This window comes from Pseudorasbora parva, chromosome 7 (genome assembly GCF_024679245.1).
Source record: "Pseudorasbora parva isolate DD20220531a chromosome 7, ASM2467924v1, whole genome shotgun sequence".
Lineage (NCBI taxonomy): Eukaryota > Metazoa > Chordata > Actinopteri > Cypriniformes > Gobionidae > Pseudorasbora > Pseudorasbora parva.
Genome location: NC_090178.1, coordinates 21,259,836 through 21,283,906, shown reverse-complemented (window position 1 = coordinate 21,283,906; position 24,071 = coordinate 21,259,836). Strand labels below are relative to the sequence as shown.

Sequence of the window (24,071 nt, the reverse complement as noted above, 5' to 3'; positions counted from 1 at the left end):
GTGAACTTTGCTTTATATTTGTATGCAGCAAATCTTTAACCGGTGTCTTGAAATATTTTAATTTTATGGAAAGACAAGTGAATTATTAAACCCTAAATGATCCAAATCTAGCTTGGTGTAAATTCATCCATACATAGGTTGAATTGGACCTCATCAAAATGTCATAACTGGATCTTCCAGTGTAGCGACAGTTCATTTATTCTCTCATGATGTATAAAAGATTTTTAAAAAAGAAACACAGAAAGGTGCAAATGAAATGATAAGTTGCTACTTCAGTTTCATTGTGACTTCAAAAATGTCAGTTACAAATAAAATGAATGTATTTACAATTAGAATAGAAGTCCACGGCATACAGTCTCTCAACATACAATATGAAATAATGAGGGTAATGAAAAATGAAAACTTTATTCCAATATTTTTTTTTTTACATATGTGCACTAGAAAAACAATGCCATAACAGGACAAAATAAAACAGTTTTATGTTAGTCTGATAAATATTAAGGCACAACACAGAAATCAATAAGGCAGTCAATCTTTAAAATATAAACTCTTTGGTCATCTTGTCACATGAAGAACAATAACTTTGTCTTAATGAGAAACCAAAGCATTGTTTTTGGCAATATGTATGATTTAGGGCATGTACTGTATATATAAATTACTGTACATTATTATGTAAAAGCAATCAAATTTTAAAGGTTCTGCCCTCAACAGTTTTTGTTGCATGAACAAAGTGTGTGGCCAGTAAATGAATGGTAGTGCTTGGTAAAATGTTTAATACAACAACTTTTTTTTTTTTTTATACAAATAAATTGTTATGGCCTAAAACCGAAAAGTATGACATGATAAGTCACTGACAGTTACACAAAACCACATCCTTATTATTTTCCTGGCTTCCTGTAGTATATTGAAATGCCACAGATGAACCTAGCAAATAAAATACAGGCCTGCAACCACAGGAGCGATTATAATGTTTTCTAGAATCTACCTTTTCGGCTCCAGCTGCATGTACCCTGCTGCTCTTGCCCATCAGTGACCCATCTGAGAGGTGACAAGGGAGTAGTACGCCCCCTGCTGGTTGAGGAGCTGCTGATGCGTGCCCAGCTCCACCACAACCCCATTTTGAACCACGGCTATGCGGTCTGCGTTCTGGATGGTGGACAGCCGGTGGGCTACAATGATGCATGTACGACCCTCACGTGCCTTATCCAGAGCATCCTGCACTATCTACTCGCAGGACGGAGAGAAACACAAAGGGAGGTGAGCAAGAACATTATCTTCACAATTTTCAAGCAGGTGTGAATCTCAATTATCCTGTAAATACAGACTGAATTGTGTCTGTATGAACAGGCAACCAAAGTCCATTCGATTCTCAAACACATGATAGCCTTTATTTATGTTTTTATAGCAATATCAGAGCAATAATAATATAAAGAATGAACTGTGTTAGTACCTTCTCACTCTCAGTGTCCAGAGCAGATGTGGCTTCATCCAGCAGCAAGACTTTGGGGTTGCGGAGGATGGCCCTCGCTATAGCAATACGCTGCTTCTGCCCTCCTGACAGCTGAGTCCCCTTATCACCTGCCTGCGTTTGGTATTTCTGCGACAACAAAAAAAATTGCACAATATGGTCTAGTTTATGACTGTAGTTAAATGTTTCTTAGTTTGTTGGTTATAAGACTAGAAAATTTAGAGAGTTTATTGCGTTTCCAATATCTGTTATTGTGATTGCCATTAGCTATATTTCCATTGAAAGTTGCTAATTTAACTGCGCAGAATTGGAATATTGCATACAACATATTCACAATATAAAACACAGGATTTACACTACTGTTCAAAAGTTTGGCATCTGCAGAAGTCTCATGCTCACCAAGGCTGCATTTATTTGATCAAAAATACAGCGGGAAAAATATTGTGAAATATTACTACAATTTAAAATAACATATACGTATATATATATATATATATATATATATATATATATATATATATATATATATATATAACATATATATATATATATATATATATATATATATATATATATTTATATATATATATATATTATATAACAAAATATTTCTGTCACTTTAGATCAATTTAATGCACCCTTGCTGAATAAAAATGCAAACTTCTTTCTTTCAAGAAAAACAACAACATTTGAACTGATGTGTATCTGACAGTGACTTCTATGTGGTTTTTGTACCTGTGGCAGCCCCTCTATGAAGGAGTGTATGTTAGCAGCCTTAGCGGCCTGTTCGATCTCCTCTTGACTGACTTTTCTGTTGTTGTCTCCATATGCAATGTTCTCTGCCAGGCTGCAGTCAAACAGCACAGGCTCCTGGGAAACAATGCCAATTTGAGAGCGCAGCCAGTGGATGTTCAGCTGCTTTGCGTCATTTTCATCCAGCATCTGTTAACAAAGGGAAACCTCTAATCAGTTCGGGAAAATAAATATGATTTATTACAGGTATAATACATCTCAACACTAGTTGTGTATACTTGTATATTATAATAATATTATAATAGTGTATACTATTATATCATTGAATTTGTTATAAATACTATCATGCTTTTTGACTTAATAGACTTAATTATTCGCTATAATAACATTTATTTTATTTTACGTTCACATTTATGACAAAAATGCAGTGTGGTCACGTCTTTCTGACTACCTTGGAATCTGGTTTGATCGAATGGATCACAAAAAATGACAATTTTTAGCACTGTCCACTGATTGGATCACCTGAAACACTGTTAATGGCATGTAAACAGGTCTGTGTTGTGTGAGAGTCAATCCTCAAATTAAGATTCAAACGTTATGAATCAGTGGATTGATTCATGATTCGCTCTCAGACTAAATATAAAATATCTTAAACTGTGTTCCGAAGATGAACGGAGGTCTTACAGGTGTGGAACGACATTCGACGAGTCATTAATGACATCAATTTAATTTTTGGGTGAACTAACTCTTTAACATATCAATAAAATGTCTTTAAAAAAAGATATAAAATGTGGTCTCTGAGCTACATGTCCATCTGTGTGTTTACCTACCACTTTGCCCTGCTGAGGGTCATAAAATCTCTCCAGGAGCTGGATGGTGGTACTCTTGCCACAGCCACTGCTGCCCACCAGGGCAAGAGTTTGCCCCTTCTTAACCCTGAGCCTGAGCCCCTGTAGCACTGGTACATCTGGGCGGGATGGGTAGTTAAAACGCACATCTTCAAAACCCACATTCCCTTCAAATTTATCCTGTAGAACATCACAGGAAACCGACACATTAGTGCACTTGTGTATACTAGTCTTGCCATGACAGAATATTTACGGTGGGCAAAGTCCAGCTCTGTCTGAGTGCTTATCAGATTAGGATGGAGCGGCAGAACCAATAAATGATTAATTTCCAGGACTGATGCCTGGGACAGTTTAATCATGACAGGCTTCTAGCAACTCTGAGCTCTTGCCTAGATGTAAGATTCACTATAGTTTAAAACATTTTTATCTCTTGTTGGGCATACTTTATATTCTCGTGTTAATATGCATGTATGGAAGGAATACCGGCTTGTCTCCATTCTCTGAGGCGTTGTCAATAACTGGGACTCTGTTTATGAGCATCAGTACATGAGAAGCAGACATCTTGGCCTTGGCGTAGTTAGGAGTGAAGGAGTTTGCTTCTCCAACAGCCATTGCTCCATACACCACAGCTGAAATCACACTGAGACAGAAACAGATATATTGCACATGGTTATTATCGTTAATTAAAACTAAAACCTTAAAAAACACAAACATTTGTTATCTATACATTATCATATTTACATCCATTCACTGGCCAACATAGTGTTGGAGGTTTCACACATGGCCTGGTGGCCGATCTTCACTGATTTTACATTCCACCAGATGGAGTAGAGTGTGAAAGTCGAATTAGCAGAGCAATAGTACAGCTGTACATAAAACACTGCAATTCACACAACATAGTGGGAGACATATTAGAGTTCAAAAGAGGGCAAATTGTTTGTGTCTCACTGGCTCATCTGTGACCATGACAGCCAGTCTTTGGGGTGTATCGAGAGCTATGGTATCCAGGGTAGTCGATGCAAGAGGAAGCTGTCTGAAAGGGACGTCCAGGTACTAAGCCAGATTGTAGCCAAAAAACAAAACCACAGCTGCCCAACTCACTGCAGAATTAAATGTGCACCTCAACTCTCCTGTTTTCATCAAAACTGTCCGTCGTTATTATATTCATGGGCAGATTGCTATAGCCAAACCTTTGATCACGTGTGCTAATTCCAATGTCGTTTCATTAGTGCCAAAGAGGCAAATCTTAGGCTGTGGACAATGTGAAATGTGTATTGTTCTCTGATGAGTCCACCTTCACTGTCTTTCCCATATCCAGTTACATATTAAGTTACGGCGTGGAGAAGCAACAAAAAGACTGTTGCTTGCCCAGAGTGAAGCACAAGGGTGGATCAGTGCTAGGTGTCTATTGTCTCTATGCACTGTTTGATAAAATGTAATGTATTTGCAATAAAGCTATTTCACTTATTTTCACAAATGTAATTATATAATTTTCACTATTGTTATTTTATTTGACTTATTTTGCATTTCTTATCACTAAATTGGCAAATTTACCGTTTTTGTTGGCAATAAAGCTCAAAATCCAAAACTAAAATTGAAACCTTAAAAAAAATATATATATATATATATATATATATATATATATATATATATATATATATATATATATATATATATATATATATATATATATATATATTCAAATTTTCCAGCTAAAGTTTAGATATGCCTAAAAGCAGCATTCAAGTAAGAAATGGAATAATCACATGAAAAAATAAAACTGCACACATAGCCTATTCTTCACTGTATGACTTTACTGATTATTTTATTAGGCTATAATGAATGTTGATGTTTACATTCACTGTTTATGTAAAACGTGTGTGTTTTTGACACTTAGCAGCCTTACGTTTGTCAGATTACGTTTATTTCACGTGCTGTGACAGCTGGCTTCTGTGCGTGTGCTTCACCATTTTAAACTGGCAAAGCGCGCAGCCTCCAGCCGCGTCTGAGTTCGGAAGAGGTTGCAATAAACAAGTGTATGTTATGAACGAATAAGAGATTTGTAGAGATTTGTCAGAAGAATCAGCTGTGATGAACAGCCGATTTGTACGGGGGCATCTGATGACCAAACTACATTGGAATTCGCAAACAGAAAAATAAAGTAAGCCCAGAGTGGGTTGTGTTCAGACTGGATGTTTTTAGCGAACCGTACCATAAGATGAGATCGAACCGTACCCAGACCACCTCCCATGATGGTCTCGGCTCGGTTTGCTTTAAAGGGGTCTGAGGTCGTTAGGAGTGTTCACATATGGGCCAAAAATCACGCAAACCGCGCTCAGACCCCTGAAAAGGACCAAGTGTGAAAACACCCTTAATAACTTTTAATTATCTTTTTTTTGATTATCTCTCTATTTGAAAGTCCTCTTTTGAGATAACATGGATCTTCTTGAATCTTCTATCTAAAAATGTAATGGATCACCGCCCAGCCATAAACATTCATAGCACATTTGGTTTGTTTTTTTGGACTCACTTTTCTTTCTATAATCATTAATTTACACTGTAGAAACCAGCAGACTTTGGACATTCCTCTACTGTAGTGTGTTTTAGCTTGAGTGTGCACATATTGCCCATGTGTCTCTACTACTTGACCTCACTTGCATTTGAACTACCTGTGACAGACATGCAAGACAACTCTGGATCATGTTAATACTACTGTGGAGTTTTTTTCTCACATTTTCCTCAGTCTGCTGTGAGTGGGTCTAATAAAAGTCATGTATGGTGCCACTTACAGGAAGACACCCTCGAAGGTCATCAGCTTTTGTTCAATGAGCCAAGAGCCGAACTTGAAACACCCAGCATAGGCAAAATAGATCATTGCTTGAGAGAAAGAGAACGTCAGGCCGAAAACATGTGCTTTTTTCTTAGCGTTTCTAGGGAAATCAGACAAACATCAATTATCTCACAAGATCATTTTGAATTCTAACAGACATATAATAGCCTTTTTAAATAATTATTAGTCAATTTAAACATACTTGTAGGGCACAACTAAGTTCTCCTCATACAGACTCTCAAACTTGCTTTCCCTGGTCAACGAAACCACAGTGCGAATATTCTCAATGGCTTGTGTTGCAATCTAAATGGGAAAAATACATTAAGGACAACATGTGTAAATGTTAAGTGAAATAAAAAAGTATAAGGCATTGAAGTATAAAGCATAAATATTCACCTTTCCAGCATGCTCAAGCTCTTTTTTGTCTTTTAGAGCATGTCCTGCCAGTAACTTCATCTGGATGGCCCCAGCCACAGCCATAATTGGCACAATGGAGAGAATGAGGAGGGTCAACTGCCAGCCATACACAAATGAGATGATAATGGCGGTGCCCAGATTGGCCACATTCTGTGCCAGTGTTGCCATTCTCACTCCAGTTGCCTGTAGGAAATAGTCATGATGCCATTTGAGATGAGCTACTGTGTTAAATTTGTATCACTTACAATCTGAATTTATATTAAAGGGGTCATATAATGCCATTTTTGTACAAGTTAATATGATTCTTTAGTGTCTAAATGAAAACTTTGTAATACACTTTACTTAAAAATTATCATAAGTATTGTAAGAAAACTAATTTGCCAAGCCATTTCAGTGTATAGGGCTTTAAATGATAAATGACTCCGCTATAAACTAAGAGTCAAATGACTCTAACTTTAAAACCAGCGTACACAGCCTGTAACACAATAACCATAACGCGTTGTTCATTATAAACATGGGATTATGAATTATATTGAGAAGGTCATACATAGAAAGCATTGACGAAAACAAAACTCAGCCATTGCGTCTTCATTACACCCAAGAACAGAACACCAAAATCGCTTAGACACCATTCTGCTCCAGCGTAATGGCGGAATGTGCTGATGATGGCAGAGCTCACTCAGGGCGGGTCTGAGGTGAAACACTGCTGTCAATCAACAATCGTGGGAGGAGTGTCCGACTGTGTGGCGTCACAGGGTCGGACACCCCTCCCACGATTGTTGATTGACAGCAGCTCACTTTGAGACTGGGGAAAACATATAAGGTACATAAAACACTTGATGGATATTTATCATTATAGGATGGCTGTGTACAGGCATTGCCAACACACATGTTCATACAATCAGCTTGTAAAAGTGCATGTACCATTATTTGACCCCTTTAAACATTTTTTGGAAGAAAAAAAAATCATGACCAATATTTTACTTAATTTGTACATCATAAAAATGTACAATTGTTGTCATGTTACAAAAGCACACCCAACTGAAATTGACTTGAGCTTATTTGCACAAAAAATACAGTAAAAGAGTAAGTAAAAAGAATATAACCACTTGTATTTTTTTTTTTTTTTTTTACTGAACACTGACTAGGTTATGTGTAGGACTATGTGTTACTCTGTATATAGAGTGAGACTTACGCCCTGCACTTGAGCTGTATCTGCAGCCAGCCTGGTGGTCAGCGCACCCACACTGTTCTTACTGTCATCATACCAGCTCAAATCCTGAAATACACACAGACAGGTGTTATACTGCTCTCCACCAGCAGACATCCATGAATAGCTTATTTGGGGTCAACCTTCAGATGACTGGTCAACTGTCAATTATCATCTCACCTGTCTCATCATAGCATTGAAGGCTTTAAACCTCAGTCGCATGGTCAGAATCTCACCAGCTTTCCCAAAACAGTAACCCTAGAAGAAATTAAAACATTAGGGAAAAAAGAAGAAAGAGTACAAATTACACCAGATTTAGAACATTCATACCAAGACATTACATTGTTTCTTACAATGCTTTTTTATAGATTTAACTAACACAACAAAAATGCAACGTATTTGATATTTTCTGTCATTCATCATAACATTTTTTTGCTAAAAAAAATTATATAAAGGTAAATAACTGATGGCAAGATCCTTTTCATTACACTACAGTTCAAAAGTTTGGGAAGTTTTTGAAATAAAAAAGTATTGATACAAAAATACAGTAAAACATTGTAAATTTAAAAATTGCAATTTAAAATAACTGTTTTTTTTTTTTTAATACATTTTAAAAGGCAAATTTGTTGCATAGTTGAATTTAGTTGCATTATGCATGATTCTTCAAAAATCATTCCAATATGCTGATTTGGTGCATAAGAAACATTTCTTAATATTGCAATGTTGAAAACAGAAAAATATATAAAATGTAAAGTGTTTGCAACATATTTTTATAATATGTTGCACAATATATATTATACTATGATTTTATAATACACTTACTTAGAATTAAAATCTTAATTCAAGAGTTAAATGTAATCATTCGGCATTTCAAACTTTAGCATTGGTAGTTTGACTAAGCAAATTATTGACAGCTATGTCTGCTATTTTTTGGTGAGGTATTTCACAATGTCCATCAGCTTTTAGATAAAGGTCACATGAAATTTTTACCTTCTTCATCTTTTCATGAATTGAATATGTATACAGATGACACCTAAGAAGTTTATTATATAGGGTGTCTTAGGCAAGTTCTACAATTTTCATTTATGTTGGTTTCATTTAGTATACTGCTTTTATTTAGTATAAATTGTTTAAAATGAATTGTGTGTAAACACGTTAATGTTAACACAAAACACACCTGAAAGAACAGAGTGAAAAGGGACACAACCCCAATGCCAGCAAACAGCAGAGAGTAGAGTTCAGACTTCTGCCGTATAACATTCTGATCTATCTCGGCAAACACCTACAGATGAAAGAGGAACGTAAGTAGAGGTGGGCCATAAATGTATGAGGAGTAATGTCTTAATATTGTTGACTGTCAATAATGGTAATTGTTATTGATATTTGATTTTCTTGTAAAACATACAGCAATGATTTTAGAGAAAATGACAGCAAATGCAGGCTGCATGCCTCCGTTAATGGTGGCACATAAAACTCCAACCACCATGTATGGCCATTCTGGTTTATTCAGTTTCAAGACAGTAAGGAAGGAGATGTCTGGAAGCTTTTCCTACAGAGAAGAGAGAGAACAAATAATTGGCAAATAATTGCAATCAAATCAAATAATGAATTTTAAATTAATCTTGATCATACTTTGAAGTTCATATTTACAAAATGTCTCCAGAAAGATGGATTTATGGAACTTTTGTAAACCCATTCTGGGTTTTGGTTTGATTTGAATTACAGTTACGTTTTCCATTTACTGTGAAACACGTGTTCCACTAGAGACATCTGTGAGTGTATGTACAAAAATAAAGGTATTAAAATGAATTAAAATTATGAATTAATTAATTGATGATGTCGCCTCAGTTATAATAATAATAATAATAAGTTTTATTTATATAGCGCCTTTCCAGAGCTCAAGGACACTTTACAATAAACAAACAACAATAAAGCCAAATGACAAACAGAGTAGACAGAACAACAGTAGGCAATTGAGAGTGCAAGTATAATAATACAGAAATCGGAGTGAGAAAAAAAAAAAAAAAAACATCTTTAAGACCTATAACATTCAGAAAAGAGGTGTGTTTTGAGCATGGATTTGAAATCAGAGATAAGATAAGTAAGTTTCTTACTTCTTCTGTCTGTTTCTCTTCATCCTGCAGATCTTTTTCTGAGCCACTTCTGGATTTCTGTCTGAAGAGTGTACCGTCATTTAGAGAGCTGACTGAGGGACTCTTCTCATCCATAGTAATCTCCTCTTTGCCCTGCTCTGTGTCCTCTGTGCTCTTAAACGTCTGTGATTTAAAAAACAGGAACTCAAATAGGACACCATTTACATTCAGAACACATTTTCCTTGTGTTACCACTCATCAGTATGTTACTCTAAAAAATCTTTCAACAAAATTTAAAGAACTTGCATTACTTTGAAACTTTTTTTCTGCTGCTACTGCTAGCCAAAGCATGCAGGCAGAAGCAATCACTTTAGGCAAGAATACACTGATCAGATGACCTAATATTGTGGTGGTCCCTGACCCGTTGAGGCATGGACTCCATTAGACTCCTGAAGGTGTTCTGTGGTATCTGGCACCAAGATGTTAGCAGCAGATAATTTAAGTCCTGTAAGTTGTGAGGTGAGGCATCCATGGATTGGACTTGTTTGTTCAGCACATCCCACAGATACTCTGAGACGGATTGAGATCTGGAGAATTTGTAGGCTGAGTCAACACCTCAAACTCGTTGTTGTGCTCCTCAAAACATTCCTGAAACATTTTTGCTTTGTGGCAGGGCGCATAATCGTGCTGAAAGTGTCCACAGCCACCAGGCAATACCGTTTCCATGAAAGAGAACAATGTTTAGGTAAGTGGTATGTGTCAAAGTAACATTGCCCAAAGCATACTGCCTGCACCTTCTTCCTATAGTGCATCCTGGTGCCATGTGTTTCCCAGGTAAGCAATCCACACACCCCCAACTGGCCATCCACATAATGTAAAAGAAAATGTGATTCATGTGATTCAAGACCAGACCACCTTCTTCCATTGCTCTGTGTTCCACTTCTGATTCTCACGTGCCCACTGTTGTTGCTTTCAGCGCTGATCAGTGGTCAGCATGGACACCCTGACTGGTCTGTGGCTATGCAGCCCTGTATGCAACAAACTGATTCACTGTGTATTCTGACACCTTTCTACCAGAACCAGCATTAACTTCTTGAACAATTTGAGCTAGAGTAGCTCATCTGTTTATTCGGACCACACAGGCCAGTTTTCTCTCCCCACGTGCATCAATGAGCCTTGGCAGCCAATGACCCTGTTGCTGGTTCAACACCACTTCCTTGGACCACTTTTGATAGATACTGACCACTGCAGACCGGGAACACCCCACAAGAGCTGCAGTTTTGGAGCTGCTAACCCAACTCAATGCCATTTGTTGTGATGTAATTGACATAGTGACAGATCTTTTCTTTCATATTGTGATATATATACACAAGTGAAATTTTTCTTATAATAAAAGAAAAATAATACAAGACGGGGACTTGATTCTGGATTCTTGATGTTGGATGGAGAAAAAAAAGGGTGGCATTTAAGTGTAAAAATTACTGCATTTTTATTAAAAATTACAGGCTCAATGTGAAGATAATGCTGATTCACATTTGAAATTAAATTTTTTAACATTTAATGAAAGGACAGTAGGAGGAGAGACAGGAAACACTAGGAGAAGAGAGCGGGAACAGGACCAGGAAAGGCCCTCAAGCCAAGACTTGATCTCAGTGTGCAGCTGCATCATATGTATGAGTGCAGCCACAAGCCTATGCCTCCAACAACGTTTCGCAGCAATGGGCTACAGTTGCATATGGAGCTCAAATGTGTATTGAACTGTGGGTTTCTAACCTGCGTATTAACAAGAGTATGGTAGATTCCCTTTCTCTCCATCAGTTCGTCATGTGTGCCCAGTTCTACTATTTCACCATTCTGGAATCCAGCGATGACATCAGCATTCCGAATAGTGGACAGCCGGTGAGCCACTATAATGGTGGTCCTGCCCAGTCTCACCTTTTAAGATGTAAATTTTTTTTGTTAAATATACCCACAATATTTTCAGTGTATTTCCAAACTTTTCTTGACTACTATATTCTTTATTACCTTATCTAAAGCTGCTTGCACGATGGTCTCACTCTCAGCATCCAGAGCAGATGTAGCCTCATCAAGGAGGAGAATTTTTGGATTACGCACAAGTGCTCGTGCAATAGCAATACGCTGCTTTTGTCCACCACTCATCTGGGTGCCCCTTTCTCCAACCAATGTCTCAAATTTCTGAAAATGACCAGAGATATTGGTCGGAGCATACCATATCAATGTTTGTTATTAAGTCAAATGATCACTATAAATAATTGTTTTGCAAGGTCTTATCTTACATCAGGGAGCTTCATGATGAAGTCGTAGGCATTTGCTTCACGTGCAGCCTGCTCGATCTCCTCCTGGGTGACGTCTTGGCGCCCATAGCGGATGTTTTCTGAGATGGTGGTGGCAAACAGCACTGGCTCCTGACTGACTACCCCAATCAGTTCTCTTAGACTTCGAACATTCAGAGAGCGAATATCATGACCATCTACAGTCACCTAAAGGGTTAGAGGAAAATAAAAAGTAAACTTTGAATGAAGGATGGATAGGTTAAAGAGTTCATAATTCTCTGCCTCTCTTTCTACTTACTGTTCCTTCTTGTGGGTCATAGAAGCGTTGTAGCAGCTGGATTGTTGTGCTTTTCCCACACCCACTGCTGCCCACCAAAGCAATGGTCTGTCCACTCATGACTTTAAGATTCATTCCATTCAGGACCTACACAGAAAAAAGAGAGCCGTAGTTAGAGTTATTTAATTGTCAAGCTATATTGCTCAAGTAAAAAAAAAAAAAAAAACATTTGATGTTCCTACTTTCACATCTTGTCGGGACGGATATCTGAAGTGAATGTTTTTGAACTCAATGTTTCCTTTTACAACATCAAGTTTGTAACCTTCCTCCGAGAAACTGTTAATGTTGGGTTCCTGTTGGTGAAAAACAGGATTGTGAGATTAAAATACAAATTCAAGCAAAGGATAGCGGTAAATTTACAATCAAACATCATTCAGACTTAATAGACGTCAATAACACACTAATTGCTCAACATAAGAGAAAAATGATTCCCTGTGGTCTTTCTATTCATTGGATCTCAGCAGGGAAGCACCTCTGATCCTGAGACCTGGCCATATTTCATGCTGTTAAAACAATGAGGGGAAGTTATGCAACTTGGCTCTGAATTATTTGTGCGTACATTTTCGTCTCTGGACTTTGTCTCAAAGAGGTTGTCTGCTCACCGTGTGTGTGGTGTTTGTTTAAACTTGAGCATCTTAGTCTAAATAAAAGACAAGTTTTGTGCTGTGTGTGTGCATGTGTGTGTGTGTGTGAGAGAGTTTCAATTGTCCAGGCTTTTCCTTCTTGGAAAAACGGACAGAAGTTAAAAATCAAACAGTTCTGCCGCTCTGCCATGTTCAAATGTTCAAAACACCAAAGTCATAGGAGCTGCACTTTCTAATGAAGGAAGGAGTAGATATACTGTACTTTCACATAGGTATGATTGGCTGAATAATCTGTACTGTACAGGTCAGGACAGGACAACTGAAAGGATATAAAAATGGCCAGAATACATCCTGAGATAAAGCACAACAAAGTAAGGAAACAATACAATAAGCTTTAAAAGTCAATTAATAAATGTAAAAAAGTTTACTTGATTACTCTAACTTTCAAAAGCTGTTTTGTAGAAGTGAAAGTAAAGACATTTATAATGTTACAAAATATTTCTATTTCAAATAAATGCTGTTCTTTTAAATGTTCTATTCATTAAAGAACACATAATGTTTTCAACATTAAATGTTTGCTGAGCACACAATCAGCATATTAGAATGATTTCTTAAGGATCACTGGCCATTGAAAACTCAGGTCTGTCATCACAGGAATAAATTAAAATGTAAAAATGTGTGAACAATAGGGCCTTACATATAACCAGTTATCCATAAAATAATTATGCCCTCCAGTTATGCATATGCTATCTTATTAATTAATTATATTCTTTTTTAAAGACATGGATGAATATATTGTGCTATCACAATTACTGTAGAAGAATTCAGTCTGACAAGACATGAAACGTCAATAAGAGTTTAGAAGCCATACAAATTCAGAGCTATTTTTAAAAAAGGGGAAGTGTTAGATTTATATGGGGAAAATGGTTAGAGATCAGGGTTAAGTTTTTTTTTAACTCCTTAATGCAGAGAATAAAATACTAACATTCTGTCTAAAAACCCAGGTAGCAATTATATTATGGAGCTGCATTGAGGACATTGTTTTTTATTCCAACATCATGAAATATAATATCCTGAAAGAATGTATGACATTGCTAACAATTTGTTTACTCACATGATCAATGATCTGGAAAACTTTGTGGGCGGCCCCTCTTGCACTAGAGAAGGCCTGGATGTTAGGAGATGTTTGACCGATGCCGAAAGCTCCAATTAGGACGGAGAAGAAAACCTGAAATAGAGGAACAGAAAATGCATTTGTGAAACTTGAGACTCATGCTTGTTTAACAATCTGCTTTAAGTTCCCATAAAGAAAACATAATCACTTGCTATTTATGATGTAATCGGTTTTGGTTTTTGTTATCCTGCAATATTTGAATCTTGACCGAATTCTGGACTAATGTGACTGGGCTATAAATATAAAAGCAAAGAGTTTCTGAAGTTATGTGTCTGACATCACCCTGCTGTGACTCACCATTAAAAGTATACCGATATCATACTCTCCAGCCAGGATAAGAGTGCTGCCATACCAAAAGGCCAATGCATAGGACATATAGATCATGAAGAATGTGAAGCCCATAGCAATATTCACAGTGATGGCCTTCCTTATGCCAACGTTTTTGGCATTTTCTAAGTTTTTGTGATACCTTTGAAGAACAGAAAAAAAGTCAGATACTTATCATACCAATGTAAAAAAAATTACGATGATCACACTGAATAGAAAATTCCCCACAATCTTCCCAATCATTTTTCCTATTCACGTTTTGAGACAGCAAAAGACTGAAACTTTTAGGACCAAACCATAAAGTGCTACAACTGGTTTGCCAGGTGAGCTGGTTTAGGTTCAATTCAATTTAAGTTAGCTCAAAGAGGTCAAGTGTTTATTTCTCCAAGTAATGTTCACAAAACAACCATGTATGTCATCACTGAGAAACATCCTCTGGTGCTGCTGACATTCTAAACAGGATGATTTTCAAAAACACCTCAGTATCTCTTTCTTCTGTCCTCCAAAAGCAAAGACAGTTCTGATGGCTGACAGCACTTCCTCGGCCACTGCTCCAGCCTTGGCGTAGGCTGTCTGCTCCTTCGACGTGAATGATGTCATGACCTAATGAGACATGGATGCATTGTTGTTTTTTCAACCATTTAAATTAATGTTATTAATAATACATTTTTTAACCCATCAACTTTATCTCTCTTATTGACAATAACACCTGTACCTGCAAGCCATTTTTGTTGAATATAATTATTGTATGTAAATATGCATACATACATACCGGTACATACATACCTGCATACATACATACATACAATTCTTAGTTTTTTTGTTTTTGAAAGACGTATCTTATGCTCACCAAGGCTGCATTTATTGGAACAAAAATGTAGTAAAAAAACAGTAATATTGTGAAATATTATTACAATTTAAAATAACTGTTTTAAATATTCTAATACATTTCAGGTGTATTTTATTCCTGTGATGGCTGCTGAATTTTCAGCAGCCATTACTCCAGTCTTCTGGAGTGTCACATGATACTTCACATGAAATTATAGTAATATGCTGAGTTGATGCTCAATAAACATTTCTTATCAAGTTTTGGGGAAAGTTACGTTGAAAAGTAATGCATTACAATATTGTGTTAATCCCTTAAAAAGTAACTAACTGTGTTACTAAGTTACTTTTTAAGAAAAGTAATGCGTGATGTGATTACTTTTTTTGTACCGGTGCTGGGCTTGTTGTTTTTTTAATTTTTGATAATAAGAAAAGTTCTATTTTTGTGAAAAGACCCTTTCACACATATGCCTCGGGCTGAGGTAAAAATGCAAATTCACATGTGTATAGTAGCGGGCGCAGCTCAAACAAAACTTTCAGTTGTGCTTCCATTCTGGATAATGGAAGACTAAGATGCAGAAGAAAAATGTTAAGCACTTACTTTACCAATCTTCTTTTTCTTTCGGCTGTTCCCTTCAGGGGTCGCCACAGCAAATCATCTGCCTCCATCTATTCCTATCCTCTGTATCTTCTTCTTCCAGACTGACTACCTTCATGTCCTCCTTCACTACATCCATAAACCTCCTCTTTGGTCTTCCTCTTGACCTCCTGCCTGGCAGCTCTAACCTCAGCATCCTTTTACCGATATATTCACTCTCCCTCCTCTGAACATGTCCAAACCATCTCAACCTGGTCTCTCTAATTGTGTCTCCAAAACATCTCACATGGGCTGTCCCTCTGATGTACTCATTCCTGATCCTATCCATCCTCGTCACTCCCAAAGAGAACCTCAACATCTTTAGCTCTGCTACCTCTAGCTCTTCCTCCTGTCTTTTCCTCAGTGCAACGGTCTCCAAACCATACAACATCGCTGGTCTCACTAATGTCCTGTACACCTTATCTTTCATTCTTGCTGGTACTCTTTTATCACACAACAGACCTGACACTTTTCTTCACCCATTCCAACCTGCCTGCACACGCTTCTTCACCTCTTTTCCACACTCTCCATTGCTCTGGACTGTTGACCCTAAGAACTTAAACTCCTACACCTTCTTTAACTCTTCTCCCTGTAACCTCACTGTTCCACTTGGTTCTTTTTCATTCATACACATGTATTCTGTCTTGCTGCGACTAACCTTCATTCCTCTTCTCTCCAGAGCAAACCTCCACCTCTCTAGACTTTCCTCCACCTGCTCCCTGCTCTCACTTCATATCACAATTTCATCCGCAAACATCATAGTCCATGGAGATTCCTGTCTGACCTCATCTGTCAGCCTGTCCATCACCACCGGAAAAAAAGGGGCTCAGAGTTGATCCTTGATGCAGTCCCACCTTCACTGTGAAGTCCTCTGTCTCACCTATGGCACACTTTACTACCGTCCTACTGCTCTCATACATATCCTGTACCACTCTAATATACTTCTCTGCCACTCCAGACTTCCTCATACAATACCACAGCTCCTCTCTTGGCACCCTGTCATATGCTTTCTCTAAATCTACAAAGACACAATGCAGCTCTTTCTGACCCTCTCTGTAGTTCTCCATTAACTTTATCAAAGCAAATAATGCATTTGTAGTGCTCTTTCTTGGCATGAAACCATACTGCTGCTCACAAATGTTCACTTCTCCCCTTACCCTTGCTTCCACTACTCTTTCCCACAACGTCATTGTATGGCTCATCAGCTTAATACCTCTGTAGTTTCCACAACTCTGCACATCTCCCTTGTTCTTAAAAATCAACACCAAAACACTTCTCCTCCATTCTTCAGGCATCCTCTCACTCTCTAAGACCTTGTTAAATAACATAATTAAAAACTCTACTGCCATCTCTCCTAGACACTTCCATAACTCCACTGGTAAGTCATCAGGACCAACTGCCTTTCCTCTCTTCATCCTCTTCAAAGCTCTCCTAACTTCACCCTTGCTAATATTTTCTACTTCCTACTTCCTCAACAAATTTTGCCTCTACAACTCTTCTCTCCCTGTAATTTTCCTCATTTATCAGTTTCTCAAAGTACTCCTTCCATCTTTCCCTCACCCTCCTGTCACCGGTCAACACATTTCCATCTCTATCTTTAATCGCTCTAACCTGCTGTACATCCTTTCTATCTCTATCCCTCTGCCACGCCAACCGATACACATCCCTATCACCTTCCTTACTATCTAACCTTGCAAACATGTCCTCATAAGCTTTCTGTTTGGCCTTTGCCACCTCTATCTTAACCTCACGCTGCATCACCCTATATTCCTGTCTACTTTCCTCTGTCCTCTCACTGTCCCACTTCTTCCTAGCTAAACTCATCCTCTGGATACTCTACTGGACTTCCTCATTCCACCACCAAGTCTCCTTGTCTTCTTTCCTCCTTCCAGATGACACACCTAGCACCTTCCTACCCATCTTCCTTTATCATTTTGGCTGTAGTAGTCCAGTCATCTGGAAGCCTTTCTTGACCACCTAAAGCTTGTCTCAACTACTTTCTGAAAACAACACAGCACTCTTCCTTTTCCAACTTCCACCACTTTGTCTTCTGCTCTGCCTTTACTCTCTTCATCTTCTTCACCACCAGAGTCAACTTACACACCACCATCCTATGCTGTCTAGCTACACTCTCACCTAATTTACAACCGCTAATCTCCATCAGATTACAGCGACTACATAACATATAGTCCACCTGTGTGCTTCTGCCACCACTCTTATATGTCACCCTGTGTTCCTGCCTCTTCTGAAAGTATGTGTTCACCACAGTCATCTCCATACTTTTAGCAAAGTCTACCAACCTCTGTCCTTCTGGGTTCCTTTCCTGAAGACCAAACCTGCCAATCACTTCCTCATCCCCACTATTCCCTTCCCCAAGATGTCCATTAAAATCTGCCCCTATCACCACTCTCTCACCTCTGGGAACAGTCTGCATCACTTCCTCCAACTCGCTCCAGAATCTGTCTTTCTCATATTGCTTACAACCTATTTGTGGAGCATAGGCACTAACAACATTCAACATCACACCTTCAATTTCCAGCTTCAGAAGCATCAACCCATCTGACACTCTCTTTAACTCCAACACCAGCGCCTTCATCCGGAATCACCATGGGCAGTGTTGCGGAGGGGGGTGCGGCCCGAGGCACGTGCCGCGGGTTGCTCCACACCGTTACCCTCAGATCACCCTGACCACCAGCCAAAGTGCTGCCTCTCGTGGAGACATCAGATTGGGGTGTGGTAGAGGGGGCTCTTCCTCCAGCACGGAGTTCACAGAGTCTCGATCTCAACACTGCGATGGTCATATTCCCGCAGTGGGAACATGACCCATCCATGAACGCCCGCTCAGCATGCACTAAGCCCAAGCATACTAACCAACGCTCATGCCTGTCAAACGGACTAACCAGCTGACCACACCAAGGAACGGAACACGGGCGAGACATCTTTAAAAAGACATGCCACGTGCAGCTCTTTTTGTGAGGAGTTTTTCCTCAAGCAGAGAGCTGAGACGCCCAGGGAGAACACACAGACCTGCACAGACCACTGCATAGATCGACAGGAATGCAGAACCCGCTGGAATGCGCCGTCACACCAACACTCTGGGGAGATACTCGTCTTGAAGAGAAAGATCACTACGGTAGGCAAGTTTGAACTCGGCTCCGAAGCAGAACCATAAATGCGTGACTGCTATGCTATTTCCACGTCATTGGATCATTTTGATTGAGATTGAAGGCAGCTGCTTTCTAAGCGAAACCCCCATTTCGTCAGTACTGACGTAACTCGTAGTGTACTGACTGAAAGGGAACTTGTTCGTATATGCATTTACCTTCACTATTTCTCTCAGAAATGATTATCATTTTGGTAAGTACTCTGTGTATCCTTAAATTATTCTTTTTACAACACCGGCAAAGATCGTTTATTCCAACATGCAAGCACAGGGTTGCCAAGTTTTTACATCAAAACCCGCCAACTACTAGCCCAAAACAATAGCTTCTCGGAGGGGCTCTCCGGGAAAAAAACGGCGTTTGGGGGGTAAAATGTGTGTTATTTTGGATTGGTTGCCTGCTAAAATTCGCATTCTTGGGTCTATATATCACATAATTGAGATTACTTCACTTGTCACCCGCAGACATGGAAAACCCTCTGGAAAACCGCAGACTTGGCAACACAGTGCAGTTGAGTTCTGTTGACATTAAACAACTAACTGTTTAATGTCTTGAGGTCTTTCCTGATTCGGTTGAAACACGCCCCATAATTACAGCTCAATGGAGCAGTATTAGACTCATATTCTGATCAGAATTAAGTATGACGATGTCAGGCTAACAATAACGATCATGTTTACACACAACGCCCCTGCACTTACTCACAATTTCACTCAACATGGGGATAGGAAAGAGCTGTCAGTTTTGCAAAAAAGTAACTCAAATAATATTTTGTTGAAAATTTTAAAAGAAATGCGTTGCTTAACTAGTTACTTGAAAAAAGCAATTATGTAACTCATGTTACTTGTAATGCGTTACCTCAACACTGATTCTTACCAATATTACAAATTTGTGCAACTTAATATTTTAACTCATAATACATTTTCCCATATTTTTTTTAAAAATTAAAATAAGATAATAAAATCAGATAATAAAATATCAAAAGACCAGCATTTATTTGAAATAGAAATCAAGGTCCCACTTTATATTAGGTTGCCTTAAAGGAAGTGTATGTAAGATTGTAGGCCAAAACTGGTACTGTAGGTGTATCCCCTCTCCCCCTCCCCCCGACTCAAGGTTGCCATATAAACTGCAGGATCCAACAGGATTTTTTGTAACTGCAGCTGTTGTAACTAGAGCAGATCTGGCAACCCGGATGCCGAAACACTACTGACTTAGTGATTGGTTGATAGGTGGAGGGTGGAGCTTCAGGCCAAAACACAACATGTGAACATCAACATCAGGTGAGGGCTGCAACAACAACTTTTAAATGACAATATTCTAACCAGACTACTGTTGTCAGTGATATAAGTATTTGAAATTAACATGATTTCTTAATGTCTAGTGGCATATCAGGGCCATTTTATGATTAATTGAAATACATTTCTTACATACAGTTAATTTAACTACTATGTACTTACATCAAAATATAAGCACTGTGTTCATGTTGTATTGTTAGGGACAGGTGTGGTGGTATGGGCACGTTTAAGGGTTAGGTGTAGGGGAGTGTTAACAGTGTAATTATAAATTTAACTACAGAAATTATTTACAGATGTAATTACATTTAGGAAATTTTTAAAATGTTTGTAATTTGTAAAAACATGTATGTGTACACAATAAGTGCATTGTGTCAAATTATTAATTTCAATTTTATTACACAGTAGTTAAGGCCACCTAATAAATAGAGGGTCCGAAATCAAGTAAATGCTGCATACACTGTAATTTCTCTCTCTGTAGAATTTTTCTATATTGATCTTCTCTATATTGAATTTAAGTATTAATTGAGTCATTGTGATTGTGTAGGTATGAAAATGTTAATTCTCTCAATATTCCTTGTTATCCCACCTTTGCGATGATAGCGGCTGAGATCCCGAGTAAAGGACTAACAGCTAGGATGACGAGGGTCAGTTTCCAGCCTTTGACAAAGCCAATGATGATGCCAACGAAAAAGGTGGTTAAATTCATAAGCAGCATGCCAAGCTTATCTCCGATGCCTTCATTTATTTTGTAGACATCACTGAAGAGTAAAAAAAGAAGTGTGTGATATATGTATGTGCCATTGTGTGTGTAATATGTAGGTAAATTACTCTCATTGCATCTCATACTCTGTGAGGCGTGTGTTCAGCTGTCCTGTCTCATTGACATCAAACCAGCCAATCTCTTGTTTCATGATAGAGTGGAAGAACTTCTTTCTAAGCTTCTTCACCTGACGTCCTGCGGCAAGGGTCCAAAAGGCCACCTGCACATATGCCGCCACCAAGACTACAAATCCCATGATGCTGTAGTATATGGCATGCCTGAAAAGGAGAAACATGATTATCAGACTCTAAGAAAGAGTTTTAAATTAATTAAATTAAAACACAAAATAAGAAGGAAAATTGCAGTGCTCCAATACACAGCACATTGGTCTTACCTTGTCATCTTCTCCCCCAATGTCTCATTACTGGACACTGGGATAGTGAAATCTAGAGATTAAAAGACCATCTGTTATTGTTAGTTTTGGGGAAAAAAACAGTATGATGAGGCATACACACTATACACTCACTGGGTGGCAGGGTGGTGTTCTTTAAATTCTCTAAAACTGTATCGTCCACAAAGCTGTTTGTCATGTCTCCAAATACAATAACCATCAGAGGAAGTACTGCCCCATTGGCCATTGACATGACTGTCGCAATCAGCATCAGAAAAATATCGAAACCATCTGCATAACGAAACTGACACAAGGACACACTTCTTTAAGAATGTACTGCAATTAAAAAATTTAAAAATTAACAAACAAAAAAAAATATTCTCCACCACATCCATTTTTAAGGCTTACAGTTTAATTTTATATTTTGGTCGTAATAATAATAATAATGATAATATTTTAATAATACAATAATAATAATAATACTCACTATTTCGAATGTTCCCACCATCTCCACCTTTTCTTTCTCCTCTTCCTTTCCATTTTTCTCACTGCTGAAAAAACAACACAATGAAGTTTTAAAAATTAAAAAAGTAAACAAAAAAATTAAAAAATAAAACTATATAAAAAATAATAGCCTACATTTGTTTTTTTTTAAATCTGCGTGTAACTAGTAAGCGTTTGTGTTGTTGTTATTGTTTTTTTACAGTACATAGTTGTTGTTTTTTACCACAGGACATGAGCCATAAACCATGATTACAGCTCAAACTAATGTATTTGTAAGAACAAATGGCTGTTAAAACATCACTGTAACCATTATCACAATAAAATAATTTACCTTACATCTCCTTTCTCCTCCTTTTTGCTAATCGACCGTTCCAGTTTGAATTTTTTGCCCATGTTATCTCCGATGTTGATCGGATAGGTGTTTTATGAAGGGTAACGGTCTGGATGGGGCAGGTGGTTTTGTGCTGTGTTATATAAAAACACTGTGCAATTACAGACAATACAAACTAGCATTTTGAGTTTACAGTTTGAATACATTTAACCTGCTAGCATACACAAGTGATTCCATCCCAATATCAACAGCATTACACAAACATTTCGCTTAAATTATAACTTCAAGGCGTTATAAGGGGTCGGGATAGGCTAACGTTACTGAAATTCTGAATTTCGTCGGTCTCACATTATTGAAACATTGTTCGCTTTCAAACGTTCAAATTCGAGGAGTATTGAATCCCGTTGCTTTAAATAATGTCGAGTTAAAACGTTTACCGACCATTAAAACGTGTTTATCAGGTCCCAAATGCCATAGGTAAAATCATAAATTAATTTGTAATTTATATATGTTACACGTTGCTTTCAAAATACTTGTCATTTTGTTGAATCTTTCTTATGAAAGTGGCGGTGTAAAATAACAGTAACGTTAGAGGTGACAAGTATTTTGTCCGAACACGACGGTTTCCATGCTACATTTGAGGAAATTAGGAGTTAAGGAAGGATATACATACCGCTCAAACGCTGTCGTCCCACCCTACTGTCCCAGCACACTGGCGCTCTGCTGAGGCGCGAGAGCGCAGAGAGAACCTTCTGTCAGAACGTAGTCGCGCGCACGTTTATACAGCCTTGAGTTTATGATGTTACTACGCATTACATCATTTACAACCTCCATGTATGGATGTCCTCCCCTAAGGTGCTTATGGCCACTTTAATGATTTAAAGGCCATTAAGATGGATGTTTGAGGTCTTCACATTTTTGGCTTTGGCACATTCTACGGTGGACTTGGTCTCAAATTACTTTCCCCCTATGTAGGCCTATTACAAGCACATTTCTTTTGAGATATTTGTTTTATAAACTAATATAAAATTACCCAAGCATCAGTAGCTAGTTTTAAACACATATCTGTAAAGCCTCCCTCCCCGAATGCGGATTTGGATTTTGACCTGTTCACGTCAGAGGTCTGACCTTTTCGATTTTATCCAACATTTAAAAGTCGTACAGTGTTATTATTTTGGCATGATAAAATTGATATCTAATGAATAATAAATGTATAATTGGGAAAAATATGTTATTATTAACTTATTTGAATGATAAAAACAAAACAACTGTTTAACTTAGCTTAGTTACTGCTGAGATGGGTCATGGGTTCATTTTGGTCACTCACTTTTTAAATAAAAAAGGAAAAAGGCAAACTAAAAGCTTTGTATGGTTAAGAAACCTGACTGAAAAAGTCTGAATGGCAATTTCATATCTCTCTCTTGGTCAGAAACAAGGAACTGGGTCTGGTTTGTTCACAATTTAACAGGCTGTATCAGGGTTTTTTTTTATGTCGGTAAGAAACAAAAAATATTCTGTTAGCATCTGGCCAGTTATAGTTTATGCAAGATGTAAGTGTTTGAATATAGTACCACGTGCTCCAATTACATAACATGCAGTAAAACTCAATAGTGGCAAAGGTGACATTACTAAGCATATCTTGTCATGATAGTTATCCTTGACAAGCTTGATACTTTTTACCATATCAGGTTGTCGTCAAGACTAATGGCATATATATTTAATGTTTATTAATTTCACTATTTCCATTCAAAAAGTTAAACTTTTATATTATATTCATTCATTACACACAGACTGATATATTTAAAATGTTTAGGCCTATTTCTTTTAATTTT

The 24,071-nt window shown here is 37.8% G+C and overlaps 1 protein-coding gene across 1 annotated transcript; it reads right to left on the bottom strand.

The window, feature by feature from the left end:
• Positions 1 to 380: 380 nt before the first annotated feature.
• abcb4 (ATP-binding cassette, sub-family B (MDR/TAP), member 4) lies at positions 381 to 23,070 on the bottom strand. The gene is made up of 28 exons (XM_067448563.1): positions 22,913 to 23,070; positions 22,240 to 22,372; positions 21,892 to 21,955; positions 21,540 to 21,708; positions 21,408 to 21,459; positions 21,100 to 21,291; positions 20,840 to 21,011; positions 14,814 to 14,938; positions 14,306 to 14,477; positions 13,949 to 14,062; positions 12,433 to 12,543; positions 12,212 to 12,337; positions 11,917 to 12,120; positions 11,645 to 11,815; positions 11,393 to 11,554; positions 9,641 to 9,802; positions 8,932 to 9,075; positions 8,704 to 8,808; positions 7,707 to 7,784; positions 7,512 to 7,595; positions 6,296 to 6,499; positions 6,102 to 6,202; positions 5,859 to 5,999; positions 3,553 to 3,709; positions 3,052 to 3,249; positions 2,204 to 2,410; positions 1,451 to 1,597; positions 381 to 1,224 (listed from the first exon to the last, which is right to left on the bottom strand). The coding sequence occupies exons 2-28, from the start codon at positions 22,299 to 22,301 to the stop codon at positions 1,027 to 1,029; spliced, it is 3,822 nt and encodes a 1,273-aa protein (XP_067304664.1). The 5' UTR covers positions 22,302 to 22,372; positions 22,913 to 23,070; the 3' UTR covers positions 381 to 1,026.
• Positions 23,071 to 24,071: the final 1,001 nt, after the last annotated feature.

Coding starts and splice junctions, on each gene's coding strand:
- abcb4 (XM_067448563.1), bottom strand. CDS start 22,301: ATGGGCAAAAAATTCAAACTGGAACGGTCGATTAGCAAAAAGGAGGAG. Junction 14,063..14,305: donor ATATCGGTATACTTTTAATG/GTGAGTCACAGC, acceptor CCTCTATTTCAG/GTTTTCTTCTCCGTCCTAAT. Junction 6,203..6,295: donor AGCTTGAGCATGCTGGAAAG/GTGAATATTTAT, acceptor TTTCCCATTTAG/ATTGCAACACAAGCCATTGA.